This window comes from Pteropus alecto, unplaced genomic scaffold (assembly GCF_000325575.1).
Source record: "Pteropus alecto unplaced genomic scaffold, ASM32557v1 scaffold189, whole genome shotgun sequence".
NCBI lineage: Eukaryota > Metazoa > Chordata > Mammalia > Chiroptera > Pteropodidae > Pteropus > Pteropus alecto.
In genome coordinates this window covers 3,545,735-3,564,490 of record NW_006442117.1, presented here as the reverse complement: position 1 = coordinate 3,564,490, position 18,756 = coordinate 3,545,735, and the positions used below count along the sequence as shown (strand labels likewise).

Here is an 18,756-nt window from a genome sequence, read left to right as displayed (position 1 = left end):
TCCTAGTACACAAAGTCACAACTAAAGTCCCACGATACTGTTATAAGCCGAACTGTGTTCCCCCAAAAGTTATGTTAAAGTCCTAACCCCTAGTACTTCAGAATGTAAACTTATTTGGAAATAAGGTTGTTGCAGATGTAGTTAAGATGAGGTGATACCAAACTAGAGTGGACCCTTAGTCCGATGTGACTGGTGTCCTCATAAGAAAAGGAGAGACACACACAGAAAGCTGTGTGACAGTGAAAGCACAGATTGGTAGGATGCATCTACAAACCAAAGAACAGCAAGAATTGCCCGCAAACCAGCGCTGGAAGAGACAAAGGAGGATTCTCCTATAGGTTTCAGAGGGAGCACAGCCCTGCTAACTAACACCTTGGTTTGGGACTTTCAGTTTCCGGAACTGTGAGACAATACATATTTCTTATTTTAGGCCACCTATTTTTGTGGTACAGTAGCCCTAGGAGGCTAACACAAATGTAGATGGAGTGGGAACACCAAGTCAAAGCCGCCTTTCTGTATGTCCACAGAAGACAAAATACTATCTTGTTTTAGTGATAATCTGCTAGCCACACCCTCCCCTTCACCCTCCCCCTCCACCTCACTCTCCTTAAGCTCATCCCACACAAACCCATTGTGTAGAAGTAAGGCTTTATATGACCCCATGGTTGTTTGGGGATTCTTTCCCAATGGGTTTATTTTCACACAAAGAAGCACTGATCAGTGAACCTAAATATCCAGCTCTTGAAACAAAGGGTCCTTAGACTTTGACTAAATATAGTTTTAAATCCTTGCTCGCTCGCTCTCTCTATATATCTATACATACATATATACATATACATATACATATACATATACATATACATATATATATGTATATACACATGCAGTAGAAGACAGTGGCCTGCACCTGATTAATGGTCACATGGTCAGGACCTCTGGCAGGCTAAAAGTAACATATGTTACTAAGTTAGGTTTCATTTCCTGAGCCCTAGGGTGAATGACCTTCTGCTACTTCCCTATGAGACTGGACAGAGGGATGCACTCCAGAAAAGACCTCAGAGCTGTCCTCAAGATCTGAAAAAATGTTTTATCACCCTTACCTCACCTGACCAATCAGCTCCCAGCACAACCCCTAACCCCTAACCCACGGTGACTTGGGATTTTTGCCCTATGTAATCTGTAACCTAAACACCATTGGGGAGTTGGGATTTTAGAAGCATCAGCTCCCCATCTCTGAAGTGGACGATTCAATGTTAAACTATTTGTTTCTTTCTGTACTCCAGACTCCTGCTCGTGCATTTCTTTGGGCAGTGTGTACAGGCAGGCGGACTCCGGGAAAAACTGTGGGGTCCCACTAACACGCTACGCCAGTAGTGAATTGGCATTCCAGCCTTAACCATCATTCAGCGGGCTTGGCTATGTGTGTCAAACCTGTTGGATCGCCTTCGCATCCTGCTAGTCAGAGTCCTGAGAATGTTAACCGTTCTGGAACAAGGTATTGCTACCTCTGGGGTCTGTCGAAGTGACCACCGGCTTTTCCCAGAAAATCTCTGACTTTGCCACAAAGGTGAGCCTACTACTACCTCATTAGATCCTTTTGTAATCTCAAGCTTTAGACCCACCCCCAGGGTCACATAGGTCAACCATTGTGATTTCCACATGGATCGTATGAAATGAGCTGAATTTCAAAAAAAAGAAAAGAAAAAGAAATAAGCTGAATTTATTGAGTATGTGGGATGTAGGCTTAGTGCCAAGTACAAATTAGTAAAAAACAATGTAAAAGAAATTTACAGTTATTTTATTGTCACCAATAGCCCTGGGGAGGACTTCGCTTTCCTCCTGCTCTGAGAAGATGACCATCTCTCTCTGTAGGACTTGACACCTTGGGCGAATTAATCGACTCAATTTGTGCCCCCTGCTCCATTGACTCCAAAAGCATCCTTAATTATCAAGAGAGTTCATCTTTCCCTGGCTAATTATGCCAGCATCACTTAAATGGGTTTATCTAATTACATAATAATACCAGCTATCATGTATTTAACTCTTAAGGTCTTATGTGCAAGTTCTTATTTAATCTTCATTCTATAGAATAGGATTCATATATTTGTTCCAGTTTTAGAAAGGCAGAAGTCAAGCAAGAAAAAAATTTCCCCAGGGCTCATACAGAGAGCAGTAGAGTGGGGACCCAGGCACCCGAGTGCCAGAACCCAACACGGTGAGTTATGGTTTAACAAGCACTTAATTCCAAATACTGAAAATACCAATATTCAGAAGACAGAACACTTGTGGATTTAACTGCAAGAATTACTTTAAAACTTATTCAGAAAATCTTAACAAAGTATGGAGGATTTTGAGCAGGGGGAGTGTTTTTGTTTTTATTTGCTTGTTTGTTTTGCCTAAGAATACAGTCATGTTTAATAAACAGGAATGTGGTACTTAATCAGGCTTCTGATGGTGAATTGAGAACTACCCCCGTCCCCCTCCCCCCACCATAAGGACTAACTGCTAATCTATCTTACTTCTATAAATGAGATATAAGGAGGGGAAAGTGATCTGAGGAACAGTTTTTAAAGTCTTATCTTTGAATCCTGCAAACTTATAAACATGGAGGAAAATCAGAAATAATTTTTAAATGGAAAGGAATTCATCGAGAACAAATTCTTTTCTCATAACTACAAAAAGACTTTGGTTAATGTTTACAGTTTAAAAAGCTCGGCAATTGAAACCAACTTAGTACTTTGCTTTTTTTTTCCTTTAAAGGGCAAGTTTCAAAATAGAGGTGATTTGAAAGAATTAAGTGAACTACCCAGTATTGTTTCCTGACTCTGCCCAGAAGGCAAGGTCCAATTCGGATAATGAAGTTGAAACATGGAATTTCTATAGTATTTGAGACATAATTCAAAGTCACTAAAGATCTAATTGTTAAAATCCTATAAATTGTTGAGATATGCCCATCACTGGAGCCAAAATAATGAGATGGACACACCCAGGTCCTGCAGCTTAGAGAGCAGGACAAATGAGAACCAAATTGCATCATAAAGGACCTTAGGGCCATGGAGGAGGCTCTCTGTAATCTCTGTGCTGCTTTTCTTGTTTTACTGATGAAAAACTAAGGAGAAGTTGGCTGGTCAGAGTGCACTGGTGTTTACAACTAATTTATCACAGCCGATTACAGATTTTCTTATTCCTGCCCCGCTCCCACCGCTTTGCTTGACTGATCTAGAAGAAAATGGGGAAAAAAAAGAATTTAAACAACTTGCCCAAGGTCACATTTCTAATAGCTTGGGCCTCCAACCTAGGAAAACTGGTTTCAGCATTTCTGCAAGTTGTCTCTAAGCTGATCCTCCCTTTGGAAGAGCTGATAATGGGCCTCTTAACAAATGAACACACCAAGTCGCTTGTAATTTCAATTGTTGCTCAGACTCCCTGGCCTTCATTCATTTATGCAATATAATGTCAACGTAAGAAGTGTCCAAAACTGTAGAGAATTTTTATAAGTGTTCATTTGAGCCAAACTGGTGACATATGCCACAGAGCAAGGTCTCAAATGCTCCGGAGAATACAGTTTTGCAGTTCCTTTTATGCATTTGAAATTAAAGAGGGTATGTAAGGAAGGTTACACGAAGGTGGGAGAAAGCGAGGCGAGGGTGGGCTTACAAGCTAGCTCCTGACATTACGTGCTCTCTTCAGAGTTAATACCCACTTCCCCCACTTGAGCAGGTGCTATCTGTGACATTTCAAAGGTGTGTTAACCTAGATACAGGAGGACAATGGGCGGGGCTGGCCTGAAAACCTCTTACTCAAGAAGTTACAGGCCTGGGGCCTGACTACGCACCAGGACCTGCCCAGTTAGGGATTTGTGGTCAGATCACCCTGTGAGGTTACTTTCCATAGAACCCCTTTTACGTCCATAATTATGAATAGTTACAATTTAAGTTACAATTTATTCATGAAGCAGCCGGATGCGGAAAGGAGGTACTTCTTTGGTAAATGTGTGTGTGTGTGTGTGCGTGCGTGTGTGTGCGTGCGTGTGTGTGTGTGCTAAACTCTGGTGTTAGGGAATAAATAAAAATCATGTATAAAGTTAAATAATTCCATTAATTTTGTTAGATATACCAATCAAACTTTGTGATGCTCTTCTAATCGGCTGACTCAAAGGATTATTCTTGATAGTGCTTAAAAAGATTTGTGTAATATGTGATTTAATTGTTTAAATACATGACGAAAAGCCAGATGGTTCATATTTCTTGTTGATGGTCCACTTCTCCATCACTAACCTCCCTCATGAGCAATTCATTCTTTTGACAATAATCAAGGAATGCAAAAGGTGAGGTCAGTGAGAATTAGCATCGCTGCCACCCCAATACGTATCTGATTTCGGAAAGTCCCAGCAAGGGCCCACAGGCCACAGTTTACCTTTAGCAGAACAACAAATAAGCAGGAAAGGATAGAAAGTTTTAGGGTGGGAGTATGGTGCCTTGATTAAGCACCCCAATAAAGATTCCCAAAAATAGTATTTGAAATTGCCTCTTCGTGTGGTGCCCTAGAGATTTTTACACTCAGGATCAATGCGCCTTAGTAAGATTTAGAATGGGTGAGGGGTGTGCTTTTTTCTCGCAAAGTGGAAGAAGGGCGCTTATACAAGTGAAAGGACAAAGGGGACGCTGTGACATTAGGAAGGGTACACGTGGAAGCGGAACATCTAGATGTGCAAGCTCTTGGACACCTTCACATGCACGGGCCTGGCGATTTCCACCTTTCTCATCCTGTGGCTGCTACTCAATAATATTTAAACTCACGCAAACATGCACCACTGTTCATTCAGTGCTTATTACCTGCCACGTGCTAGGTCCTGAGCTAAAGGATGCAGGAGTGGGACAAGTATCTGCCCTGGGTGAGCGCAGCCTGATGAGGAGGCCAACTGAGCACAGCACTAACCCAAGGCCCTGTGTGAGATGCTTAAAGCAGGAGCAAGAACCAGCTCTGCAAGGAGAGGGGGCTAAGCCTGTGAAGGTGGGCGGCAGAGAGGCCTCAGGAAGAAGGAGCAGACCTAGATGATAGGACTTGCCCCGCTGGAGAAGGGTGACCTCCCCAACACGTGGAACACTGGGAATGGTAAGTTTGGGAAACGACCTGCTTGGGGAAGACGGGGTGTGAGATGCACGTGGCCAGAGAGGAGGTGAGCCCCCCACTGCACTCACTGACCTTAACACATCGATTTGTTTGCATATCCCATTATCCACAGGCAAGAGCAGAGAACAGAAGCCTGAGGCAGAGAGAGAGCCGTGGTTCTCCGCCTCGCCTGTCCTGTAGACGGATCTGGGGGAGACTCACACAGACTGCGCCCTCCCATCTCCCCTTCCGCCAGAGACTCTGGAGTGGGGTCCGGGCACCAGGAACTTAAAAAGTGTCCTTGGTGAATCTACTGTGCACGTGGAGTTGAGACGCAGGTGTAGAACAGGCTGGGACAGACCCAGTCAGGGGAAGGTGTTCCTGGCGGCCCACACGGAGAGGCTCTCTGAACTTCAGGGCAGCGTGAGGACAGGGCCTGGAGTAGGAAGTGGGCCACCAAAGGGGACGGCGGTGTCCTTGAGGGCTGCCATTCTCGGTTTTCGTCATTGGTCACCTAGGTCACTTCAAAATAATACAATCAAAGTCTGGCCATCATAGCATTTTATTGTTCATATTGGGTACTCAAAAAGTCTCTTTTCCCAATACAACTAATGTTTATATAGAAACTCCTCCACCTCTGGTAGCTGGTCTTGTAAAGACACATGTGATTTTTATCTGAGCATCTGCCTCTGGTTTCCCAGAAGCTCCCAGCCCTGCAGGAGGATCTGCAGGTGTGGCCAAGTGATAGGGTGCGGGGGAGGCTTAAAGGCCCCAGGGAATCCTGGGTCAGGGCACCTCACTGACAAATCACAAGCACCTCCAGCTCCCAGCTTAGGAAGTAAAATGGTCTGTCAGGTGCTTAACTACTGAGTTATTAATTAATGACTCCAAAAGGGAAAAAAAAAATACCATCTTCTCTGCTGTTTCCATCTAAAACATGAAAATACCTCAGGCAGGACAGCATGGCGACTGCGTGGGCTCCTGGGCACGAGAAAGCTCATGGCCACTCGTGGGCACACTCGACGCCTTCTGGTCAAACAATCCAGGGACACGGGGGTGGGGGGTGGGGTTAATTTGTCAGCTTGATAACAATTACGAACTTCTCCTTAAAACACAAGTTTCTGATTTTGAGTTATCTAGGTTGGTTTCTTGTCACTTCGAGGCTGCAGAGTACTTGTGTCCAGTTTCTTATTTCATAAACATAGAGGAACTGGGGAGAGCAGGACGAACGTACTCACCTCAGACCAGGCACTGCCAGGCATGTGTTAGCACCTGATGGATGGCTCCTGGGTCTGCTGGCCCTTCACGTCGTCTTACTACTATTGGTCCAGTGAAGAGTGTCCCTAATTCCTTCACATTTTTTGATTATTAGTGACCCTTTCCTTTACTTCAAATCCAGTGGTTTTCAACTGAGAGTTACTAGAATCATCGAGCTTTAAGGAAACACAAATGTCCAGGTCTTCACCCAGACCTTCAGGACCTGAACTCACATTAGGGCTGGGTATGCGCACATTTTTAAAATACCTACTGGGGTAATCTAGATAAAAAAATCCTTCCTCATCAATCAAGTTTCCTAGTCCATTCATCGCTCTCTTCCAATTGGGTCAACCTTAATCCCTCAACCCAAATTTGCCCTATAGCCGATGAGCCAGTCTAAATCTTTAAGGACGGCAAATACTAAGCCAAGTGAGAGTTTTTAAATATGATGGAAATTTTAAGTGAGGAAGTTTGCGGTTAACCAAAGACACTGGTTATTCTTTGAAATAATGAAAAGCATGGATTCTTTTTCTTTTACAAATTAAGTTTAATTGATAATTCAGCTTCAGAAATAAAAATAACTTCTAAAATGAGAGTATAAACATGTTTATTAAGTGTTTTAGAGAGTATATCTCCTTTCTTCATTTATTAGCAGATAGTACTGATCCATTCTCTTGCATGAATATTGTAAAGAAATTAAAATCTTAGGTAGATGAGCCACCTGTCCCCATCCTAAAACACAAGTCCCCCTAGTAGCCTCAAAGGCAGAACAATTTCCCGGTTTCCCCCTAATGTTTCTGGCTGGAATATAGCACCTGCTTGAAATAAGGAAGCAGATTTCCTCTAAACATCACCCAAAGTGTTTGGCATCGAACTCAAGGACTCAGGTATTTCATGAATTCGCAAACTACCGATTACTTAATAAAATGAAGCAAATTAAATTTACGAAGATTGAAGGTTCCAAATGGGCCGAAGTAGTAAAAGTATGAAGTTACCAGACAGTAATGAATGGAAAATGACGCATTTCTAGCTGTTGGTGGAACTCTGTGAATAAGTGAGAAAAGACTGTGGGGAACAGGCACATTACTATTTTTCTAGTAACACTTGAACTGCTGTTTGCGACTGTTTTTGTTTGTTTAGAATCCATTTCCTGATCATTAAAGACTCAGATATAAACAGAATTCCTGCTTTATTCTCTACAAGCTGTCGACAATGTGGAAAGACAGAGGGAGGAGCGATCACATAAGGCAGAACAAGCAGAAGAAAGAACATTCCAGAGATCGGATGATGCCGGAAGCGCGCGTGCTGCCCCCTGTGACCGGGCTTCGGGTGAGGACAGGGCAGCACTCCGAGCTCCTGAGGATCAGCATCCAGTCACAGCGGGGACCACACCCCCCAAATGCTGGCAAAAACACGTGGCAACTTCCTACTACACAAAATGAAATCACTCCAAGCAGGTAAAGGCTCTGCAATGCAAGAACTCACCTCGACTGCTGCTGGGACTGCGTCCCTCCCCACCACCTCCTTCCCCTGACCCGGTCACAAAACCAAGGGTGGGCGGCAGGGGTTCCGCCAGTCACCCCTACATCACATGGGCTGCCTAGAGGGTGATAGGGTGCTGCTTTCTGACTTGTCTCCCGTTAGGAACTACTACTGCTGATGCATGTATTTAAAAACAGAGCATTTGTCTACCGTCATCTCTTGAGGACCCATACTAACAAGCTCTAGAAAAAGCACAGAAACCTGGAATCGATACATAACCTTAGAAAACTCGTGGACCTAGTGAGTACACCTTCCTCTCTGGCCATCGGGCTGACTTGCACGTTTCCTGAGGTCTCGGCTTGGGAGGGTGAGTAAGGCGTTGAAACTCACTAACGGGACTGCATAGTGCTGAACAATGAAGAGCTGACTAGAATCTCCATTTAAAAAATGTTAAGTACTGAAGATCTTTCAGGTAGGTAGTCTGTTTCTATTCCCTGGAAGTTCCATCTCACGATATTAAATCCGACTAAAGAGATGATAGTACCATTTTTTACTTAAATATCGCTAATCTTTGGATAAGCAAGAAAGTAAAACACTAAGATCTCAAACATATTTCCCTAGGGATAATCACATAAGCATAATAAATATGAAGAATATTTTTTAAAACATCAAACATTTACCAAATTTTTTTTTTCCCTGGTCTGAACCTTGGGCATTTTGGAATTTCCCATTTTGTACTTTTCTTCCGTCCCTAGGTCCTCCTAATTTCACACTACTCAAGTAATTTGCTTTGTTTTATCAAGGAAACAAACAAAAAACCTGATATCTCGTCGCGTTTAGCTAAAAATTCAGAAATAAGGAAACCTATGTACGAGGCACACTACGTCACACACGGCCGTGTTGCAGAGCTGGCAACCCCCGAGCTGCAAAAACTCCCCTCTCCCTTAGCTTAATAACGCTTGTCCAAGTCTCCGGGAAACGAGCCGCGGCTCCCGCTGGGACCGCGGAGCGGGGCTCACAGGTCGCTCTCGCCGTACAGCGCCGACGAGAAGGCGGCGTAGTCGAGCGCGCCGGGCACGCCGCCCGGGCCGGTGTAGGCGGGCATCCTGCGGATGCAGTACTGCGCCTGGTCCGGCGGCAGCTCCCGCCGCAGCTCCTCCGCCAGGATGTACGGCTGCAAGACACACACAGGGGTCGCTGAGCGCCCGCACAGGGCCCGGGGGCCACCGCGTCAGTGCTCGCACGCGGCTGGCGTTCGAGTTGCATAAAGGAACAGAAGCAGGGAGTCTAATGCACACGGCTCAGTCCGGCCGACAGCCAAGCCGAGTTTACTCGTAAGAGCGTACCTGCAAGGTGATCCAGCAGGAAAGGTAACGTGCTCGTAAAGGCAGTTACCACCGATATTTCTCAAACCAAGCCACAGTGTGAGTGCGAAATAACTGTGATCTAAATTTCCTAGTAGAAACGCTGGTTCACATTACACACTGATGAGAACGCAGGGGTGTTTAACGTAACATAATCGTTGCTGTTTTCTTAAATGTGTGTGATGTGTGCTTTAGAAAATGGAGTCGTTTCCCTACTCAGCTTATCGAAAAACTAGAAACATGTTGCTACTAGAGAAAACCTCTTCTTAAAATAAAATAAAATAGGATAAGTCTGGTAAAACAGACTGGCTGTGAAGAGTCAAAATAAATGAAGAGCAAATATCATACTGTCATTCATAATAGGGTTTAGGAAGTTGGATGAGCCATGGTTTACTGCTCCCTACATCACATGGGCTGCCTTCCTTCCACTCCAACCCCATGATAAAGGATTCTCTGTAAAAGAAACATTCCTGTTTTCATGAGTTTCTCCCGTCCGATGTTGTAAGGTGAGAGCCACGGCCCTGACACATCTCATGTCCCTCCCTCAGCTTAACACAGGGGAAAAGAATTCTATCCCAAATTGAATTTCTACTTACTGAGATATTTTTTGTTTCGGAGACGAGATTTAAAAAATCTGGACTTGCAATTCAACTCCTACTTAATCTCTAGGCTACACGTGATAAAAAGCTTGCCAATTTCTTAAATGGCCAAATGGCTGGATTTAACTTTGCTCAAGTGTCTGGGCGCAAAGTTAGAATCATTGATCTTCGTTCCACATCTGAATTGCATGCTTTCTTCTTTCTGGGCCTTATCTACCAACCCAGGATGTAGAGCGGGCTTGAATCAGCAAAACACAAAATAAAACTACAAAATACACAATCTGGGTTGCTTTCATAAAACTCACCGGGAGGCCCAAGCACACATTTCAGGAGCAGAATGTCTGTGCCTTCCCCGTTCTGCTGTTTACCTGCCGCTTTCTGAATTCGGTGCGATGTGCTACGAGAGGCGCTAAGATCCAAACGGCTTTTACCTGCACCTATTTCTTTTTTTATCAGGACAATGCGGTGGCGTGCTGACCTTATCGGACGCCAGGATCCGGAAGGAGGCGATGACTTGCTCGGCGGTGTCGGTGTCGGCCGTCTCCCGGGTCATGAAGTCGATGAAGGACTGGAAGGTGACCGTGCCCTGTCCGTTGGGGTCCACCAGGGTCATGATGCGTGCGAACTCCGCTTCACCCTGAGGCCGGGTGCAAAGAAACGCTTACTCCCACAGCACGCTCTCTCCCACGTTTCCCTATGGACACCCAAGTCCCTTCGTGAATGAAAATTTAAGTGTTCCTGCGTTTCCCTGCAATCTCTGGAACAAATCCCCTTGCAGGTGACCTAAGTTTACTGCCGCCCGATGACCTCGACAGTTGCTATAGCTTCGAGCCAGAAGCTCCTGAATGTCAGAGTTCCTTGCGCCCTGAGACCCATGTCCCTTCAGGCGTGACCGCGATGGCAGAACGGAGGGAGAGAACGGGGCCTTTTCCAGGTGACGACTGAGGAGAGTTACGTGCCAAATAGAAGGCAGCTCAGAAGATGGCTCCCATGACTTTTATTGTCAAGGTCTGAGCGGAATCAAAGCAGCTCATGTGCAAGACGCGCGTTAGTGGGTGACAGAGGAGTGAGGTGACAGGAACCACCGCCGCCCGCAGGTTTTCCTAGCTGCCTTATTACTAAAAACTTTTTCCTTCTAAAACATTAGCGGAAAAGACACTTTAAAAATCATCGGGCTATTAAAAGCCATTGAAGCGTACCCTTTAAATGGGTGAATTGTATGGTGTGTGAATTATATCTCAATAAAGCTATTAAAAAATCATCAGGAAAGCTTATGTTCTCTTCGCTAGAAAAATATCTGAACAATCACTGAATAAAAATATATGTTCTGGCTTTGTGACATTATTTTTATATAACAGGCAACCTTCAAAAGTATTATCCTATACAATGAAAATGAATTTATCTCAAATGTGCTATGGTCATCTCCTAAAAAACCAAGCTCAATAAAATATCAAATCTTAATAAAATGTCTACTTCCGCCTTACCAAATCATAACCCATGGAAATCAAGCAGGCTCTGAAGTCTTCATGATCCATCAGGCCATTCTTCCTCTGCCAACAAACACAAACGGGGAAGCTGAGAATTAAAGGCAAATGAGCAGCTCTACTTGACCAAGAGGACGAAATCCAGTAAGAGAAGGGACACCTGGAGCTTTGTCAAGGAGACTGTAAAGGTCACCACGGCTTACAGGAAGGCCGGAGCCAACACAGAGATGCTATAAAATGATTTCTTTCTTTTTTAAAATTAAAATAAACATAAGGAAAGTTACGCGGAGGTGGGGACAGCAAGGCAGGGATGGGATAGTTAGCAAGACTGTGTGCTCTCTTGAGGATGGTTACCACTTATTTCAAAGGTGTCAGAATGATTTCTTGAAAAGAAGGGCGAAGGAAGGGTGAACGACAGACCAAAAAGAGACTACACATTCAAGAAAGCAGCAGAGGAAGTAGCCAGTGCCATCAAAAATGACCTAGTCAGGGGCTGACTGCTGCCACCCACTGGTGACAGAGCAAATTGTACGTGTTCTGAGAACTTGCGATGCTCTGATGGCCCAGGCAGTCCTTCCTCACTAATAAACCGGCCCCCAAGACGGCAACATTCCTAGAACTCAAACGACTGGACAGGTGCCCCACAGCTGCTCTCAGGCCCTAGGCCAGGACAGGGTGGCACCTCCGTGCAGCTAATGCAGTGCGGGTCTGCACAGGGCAGCGCGCTAGCAGGCCTAGGGGACAGCAGCCCCCACAGCAGAGAGAAGGCCGGGGCAGGACAGACAGCGGCCCAGATGAGCACATGCTGGCTGGAGATCTGCTGAACGGTCTTGGGAGGACAACAATGGGACAAGAATCAACAGAGGCTTAAACTTTAACACTGGCCAAGCCAATTATTACACGGAGGCTATTTTCCAGTGTTTTCACTCACCCATGAAACAGCTAGTCCCAAAAGCTAACTTCAAAGGTTCTTTATTCTAGGACTGTCTGTTCTCAAACCTACCTGCTCAGCCTTTGGTCACAACCCCACTCCCGCCCCGCCCCCTCGGCAACAGTCTCCGAAGCCACATCCCACCAGGGACACGCCACCCTCCACCGGCGTCCCTCCGTGATCCCTCGACTCTTCTGCCTCCTTCAGTGGAGTCAACTCCCTAAGATCCGGCCTGCTCTATTCTTACTCTCCGGACTCCGTCCTGCCAGCAGTGACCGCTGTGTGGTGACTCCGACAGGTTACGGCCCTGAACTCCAGAACGGCATCCCTCACCGCCCGCCCAGGGCACCTCTTCGCTGCAAAGGCTCCCCGCAATGCAACAGCGCCCCGTCTCTCACGTTCTCCCGGCTCGAAATTTCCAGGTCATTTTTAATCTTTCCCTCTCCCTCAGCCCCCAAATCCCGTTGTTAAAATCTGTCAGATTTCTGTGTCCACCTCGGCTCTGTCCTCGTTCCTTCATTCCCGCCACTTCTCTCCCTCAGCCCAGGAGCTCGGGTTCCGCTCCCCTCGCTCCCCTAGCAGCCTCCAGTCCCACTGGGCCTCTGCTGGCTTCCTCTCCTCCACCGCCCAGCCCATCTCACCCACATCTTCTGCAGCCAGCTCTGACCACTTACGCCTACGCTCCACACCTTCAGGAAGACCCTCAGGCCACAGGCTCTGTGCCCGTCATTCCTGTCTTTCCTATTTAAGGACAAGAGGGAGCGGCTGGTCATAGCCCTGACACCTCTCCCCACGACTTCCAGGAAACTCTGTTTCTCTCCAACACACATAATCCTTAACGCTTAATTTACACAGATATTTAAACTTGGCAGGTTCTGGGTTTGTGTCCTTTAGACTTTTGTTGCAAAAGATAGTCTCACACTGTTGGCCTCAAATAGATGTGTGCTCTTCCTGTGAGGTGGCCCAATGAGCGAGAGCTGTCCAACACGCCCAGATGGGTTGGTGCAGGAACGAGGACCAGTTAGTTCCCTCCACAGGAAAAAAACGACCTGTACATCAGTGAATGAAGTCAGGACAGAATTATAGCTGTTTCTGTACAACGAAGCTGAAGCCAGGCCAACCTCCACTTCAGTCTCTGCATACAGTTCTTTATTTATGCCTCAGCTCCCTGATCAGAAGTCTGCTGTTTGAGCTCTTTAGTGGGCCTAAATCTGGCTGGCCCAGCCCAGAGACATCTTAAGAACCAATTACTGATATTTGTGAATCATAACCAGGGTCCTAAACAATGTAATGGAATATCCTTTTTTAGGGATCTTTAACGAATAGAATGCGGCCTTTATGATAAGCAAATTGGGGATGTGATTGTTAATAATTGGTTTACTCGGCATTATTCAAATCAAAACACTAGATAATTTTTTACGGCAGCACTTAACTTTTTATATGCCTTGACTATGAAAATGACCACCGTTTTGTTGGTTCGTTTTCCTTAAAACATTTCAAGAGTCGGTTTTGTTCATTAAAAAAGAAAACTAAGTTTTACATGTTGAAAGAGTGATTAAATTTCCATCAGGTACTTAACCTAAATAGTTACTTAGGAAAAGTACATCAGAGGTTTGTATTTAAGTATTTAGAAAATGACCTAAATCCAACAACCACACGTTAAGGGTACGCTTTCACTTAGAATAAATCTAGCTTTGCTACCAACTACAAAGGTATTCATTAAGTCAGCTGGACAAAACAGCACACAGTCCTAGACTTCCTGCCACCCTGAGCAATGTCGGAGCTGAGTGCACTTCACCTTGGAGGCTATTTTCCTTTGGCATTAATCATCACGCGCCCCTGTGACCTTCGCGGGGCATTAAGACTTAAAATGATAGCACGACTATTACTCCAAACATACTTGAATGTCCCCACTATTGCCTTTCAAACAATCGGAGGGGGCGGTACCCGGTCGAAGTGGTTGAAGGAGGCCCTGAACTCGTTCATCTGCTCCTGGGTGATGCCCTTGGCGTCCCTGGTCAAGATCTGCGTCTCCACCTCGTTGATGGTCCTGGCGATGGTTGTCAGCAGCAGCTCCCATCCAACCCGAATGTGCTGCCAGGAAAATGGAATGATCAGCTCCATGTGCTTCCGGCACGCCACCCCGATCGGCTCCACATGCTTCCGGCACGCCACCCCTGCCTCCTGTGTTCCTAGCCGGAGAATCCACCCAGCGGATAACGAGCAGAGCTTACCACAGACCTCCCTGTGCTTTTTCATCCCACTTCCCCACTTTCTGCAGGATTCTGGAGTGGGAAATGCTCAGAAGTGAGACCAGGGTTCTTTGTACTGGCACTTTGTACGTAAGATATAAAATGTGCAGTCTGTCACTGGAAATATCTTTCTATCTGTAGTTGTCTGGGGAGGTCATAATCTGTATGTAACAGGAGAGGCCGTGGATTACAACCACTGGCTTCTAGAGAGATCGAACTGAGCCAGACTGTAGTTGACAGTCCAATCTCTGGCGCACTTTCTGAGACAGCGCAGTGAGGTCTCTGTTACAGCAACAATTACGTAGTGCTTGATACAGTTCATAAAGCCTTTTCACATGGCGACAGGAAAGGCTTAAGGATCCCTACCCTTCATACTTGGAGAATTTAATGGGGACAGAGAGAGACAAGTACGGGAAAAGCCCTGAGAAGGAGAGATGGTCACAAATGGGGACAGCAGTGCAGGTGTGCGGGGCGGCCACACCTCCATGGTGTAGTTCGTGTGCTTGTTGTCGAAGACCAGGGCCTCCTGGATGAGCTGGTGGTCGCCCTCCAGCTTGTCGATGTTGTTCTTGTAGTTGATGATGTTGTGCTCGTACTGCTTCAGCTGGTTCATCTGGTCTTCCAGGGCCCCTGAGATCTGGATGGAGCTCCGGGCGATCTCCTGAGGCACGAGAGCAGGGGAGGGAAACAGGTGAGTGGGATCGGCCTCATCCTGAGTCAGGGGCTGCGCCCGCGGCAGCCGCCATGGACGACGTGCTCTGATGAAGTGGGAGCCAGGCGGCGCCACAGAACGAGACCAGCTCTAGTTCTGTTCAATCCAGAGAAAGGGGGAAAAATCGACTGTGACCAAAAAAGGCACAGCAAGAGGGTAAGACATGAGTCACTTAGGCCTCCTTCCGGGGAAGGCGGGGTCCCCCTGGGCAGCCTGAGGCCGCGATGAGGTGCTCTGGAGCTACCGCAGGACCGATCTGCGACGACGGACACGCCGCAGGGGTCAGCAGAGTTCCTGACAGTGTTAGATGCTTTCTTTCAGAAAGGAGTTAACATCTTATCACCAAAAGGGGTGCTGGGAGAAGGCGAGTGTGCCTCCGTCGCTCGGCTGTTCTTTCTTGGTGATAAAATGAGCCCAGAAATCAGCCTCATTCAAAAACTATTTTCCCATCCACGGCCATACCACCCTGAATGTGCCTGATCCCGTCTGGTGCTGGCTGCTAAGCAGGGTCGGGCCTGGTTAGTACTTGGATGGGAGACCACTTAGGAAGACCAGGTGCTGTAGGCTTAAAAAATAAGGGATTGTAAGCTGACAAGGTCCTTGCAATCGGTGAGGTCAAACAAGGGCTGCCTCACCTAAAATACAATAAAATAACAAAAATCATTTTTCCTTAAATGTTCTGAAAATGCAAAGAATTTGTGACTCTTCACTTGTCCTCCTTAGGGGTGGATGGTTTAAAATCTAGGTCTTACAGAGGCAACCGACGGAGAAAAAGCCTGTCGCCGTTTTTAATGACAAAAAGAACTGATGGCATCCAGGCCAGCCTCGCCCCCCGAGTGCGCCTCACACGCAGGGCACGGCCAGGAGCTGCGGCACGGGGGGCATCCCTGCTGCGTCCGCTCAGGGACCGTTCCGAAGCTGTGAGAGACTCTCTGGGGGCGCTGACCTACCTCCATCTTGGTCTGGATCCAGGGCCCGATGGCGTTGGCCTGGGCGGCAAACTGGCGCCGCAGGCGCTCGTTGGCGTGCTGGCGGGCCAGCTCCTCCTGCAGCGACTGGTCCCGGATGGGCACGAGCTGCTTCACCTGTCAGGGCCCAAGGGAGGGCGGGGTCAGAGGCCAGCTTCGGCCCAGTGCCAGTGACCAAGAGATGAAGTGATAGTCCTAGGGGTGGGGGTGGGAGCGGAGAGCGAGGGGAGGGGGAGGGGAAGGGGAAGACAGGACGTCCCCACTCTAGGAGCAAAGGGAGAGCTCATTCTTGCTTTGACGACCACCCTGTGCCACCGAGGGCCTGCTTAAGGCTGGGTTAAGTCTGCATGAGGGACCTGGCCTGGGTAGGTCGCATAAGGGACAGTGAGTGACAGTTCCTCCAGCCAGGGGCTCTCGGCTGTAGCACTAACCCCACCAGGCCGTGTCCAGAGTGCAGAGGATTTGTAAACTTGAACTAGAGAAAACTGACATCTTTACTTTCACCGTCTCTAACTGAAAGTTAGTACTTCCTTCGATTATGAACGTGGGCAGCAAATCTATGGAGTAATTAGCAGTACTGAGACTTTATCACAATAGAAACCACAGATGTTCTCATATAACACTAGTGATTGCTTGTTGCTCAAAATGTCACTACTTAGGAATTATTAGACCTGCTGTTAGATCTCAGTTTAAATGCTTTAGTGAAGAAGCACGTACATTAACTACATCCCAACTTAAAAAAATATTTTAATAACTGTATTTTAATATCATTTCTTTCTGTAGTAACCTTAAATATTTATATGAATTCACAAATGTTCTCAGAAGGGATCCACAGGCTTCCCCAGACTGCGAAAGGGGTCCAAGACACAGAGAAGCTAAGGACCCCTGCTGCCCTGTGTGATGCTGGAGCTCTGGAAGGCACTGCACCTGGCCCTCGCGTCTTCCATTCCATTTGAGCCCTGTGATTTGCATTTTAATGCCATCCCTGGTTCTCCTTCAATCAACAGACAAAAGAGCTATTGCTGCTGAAGACAATATCATTCAACCTCCCTTTTATAGAAATATCATTCAACCTCCCTTTTCTAGAAATCCACTTGGCCAATTTGCTTTATAACTTAGTGAGGGGAGAAAAGAGTTTGTCTCACTTTAAGGACATATATCTCTTTTTTCCAAGGAAACTATCTAGCTGAACACATTCCCTTTTCACCTGGCCATGAAAAGACCAGAGCTGAGCTTAACGCTCCAGGACGCCATTACTACTGTCCATTGTCCATCGATGGACACTCTCCCTCCCACGCCTGCTCTTCTTTTTCTGCATTGCTTGTAACTAAACGATTGTTGCATGAGGGTTTTTACAGCAAGCCGCCTCACATTCATATGGGACTTATTCCTGAAAGACTACTTAGCATATGAGATGACTCTGCTATAGTGCGAACCACGAAAATAAATTTTTCCTAAGAATGAGGCTCAGATGATCCCATTTGACTATCGTTGAATTTGAGGGTAGTTTCCCACAATTCAAAAAGCAGCGAGTTAGGAGGAGGACTCGAGTTCCCCAGATAGGGTTTCCTAAGAAATTTCTGCACTGAAAATTCACATGTACTTGGGACATGTCTATCCCACATTCTAAAACTTCTTCCATGAAGGATATACGCAAGCTGATTCCGCTACATTTTCACTCTGGGTTTTAAAAATAGTTTCCCGTATGGTATTAGTTATCATAACCTGTACTGATTTTGCCAACATTTATCAAATTTTCCTTACAGAAAATCATCTCTGCTTTGTTTCCTTACAAACCACAGACGCTGCTGAATGGCATTTAAGAGTTTAAAATGTTTCATCTGTAAAATCTGGGTGAATGAAAACCATGATCGTGATGTAAAATCAGGCAGTCACTCTAACTCGCCCAGGTTTTTACCATATTTTAACCTCGGCTTCAAGGAGGCCCTGCTCCCACACCCGACCCTCTGTCACCCACCTTGTCCCACTTGGCCCGGAGTTCGTCCATGGTGACAGTGCTGTAAGGGTTGCTGGAGCTGATCCTGATGCTGTAGCTCTGAATCACCTTCTCCACCTCGTTCTGGATGGCCAGGATGGACTGCCGCTCGCCGTCCGCCTCGGGCAGCGTGGCCTTGAACTGCTCGTGCGCAGTGATCAAACTCTGACCAGAGACACAAGCGGGAAAAGCCGGTCTTACGTCAGCGTGAATCTTAGAGGCGTCCGTGCTCCCGTCTGCACACGCATGAACGCCTTGTGCAGCTGCAGGAATCTCTGGAGGAAAACAAATTCTGATGGTCTGAGAAAGGCTGTTTGGTACACAAAAGTCAAGGTCCTTGAAATGAAGAAAAGACATCACGATGACCGTAAATCCGAAGTCTTCAAAAAGCCATGTTGTCTTTTTTCAAAACATCACGTTTGCTTTCATTATTTTTGGTCCCCAGCTATCGCTCAGGCCTCACTCTCCGCTGAGGATCAGGGCTCGACCTCGCTGTGCTTTCTAACGTGAGTTTTAAGCCCAGCAAAGGGACCTGACGTTTGCGACCTTCGTACCTGAAGTCTGCCAGTGAGTACCCGCTGCTCCTCAGAGCGAAAAGG

The 18,756-nt window shown here is 46.6% G+C and overlaps 1 protein-coding gene and 1 pseudogene across 2 annotated transcripts in view; one reads left to right on the top strand and one right to left on the bottom strand.

The window, feature by feature from the left end:
• Window positions 1-6,959: 6,959 nt before the first annotated feature.
• Window positions 6,960-18,756, bottom strand: part of ACTN2 (actinin alpha 2) — a 62,172-nt gene continuing 50,375 nt past the window's right edge. For both annotated transcript variants that reach the window (XM_006920735.2, XM_006920734.3), the window contains exons 15-21: window positions 18,140-18,322; window positions 16,144-16,278; window positions 14,963-15,142; window positions 14,177-14,323; window positions 11,299-11,364; window positions 10,293-10,451; window positions 6,960-9,025 (exon numbers count right to left, since the gene is read on the bottom strand). In XM_006920735.2, coding sequence (XP_006920797.1) covers window positions 8,867-9,025; window positions 10,293-10,451; window positions 11,299-11,364; window positions 14,177-14,323; window positions 14,963-15,142; window positions 16,144-16,278; window positions 18,140-18,322 — 1,029 coding nt within the window. In that variant the 3' untranslated portion in view covers window positions 6,960-8,866. The remainder of the gene's footprint in view (window positions 9,026-10,292; window positions 10,452-11,298; window positions 11,365-14,176; window positions 14,324-14,962; window positions 15,143-16,143; window positions 16,279-18,139; window positions 18,323-18,756) is intronic.
• On the top strand, window positions 15,642-15,760 carry LOC112470070 (annotated as a pseudogene).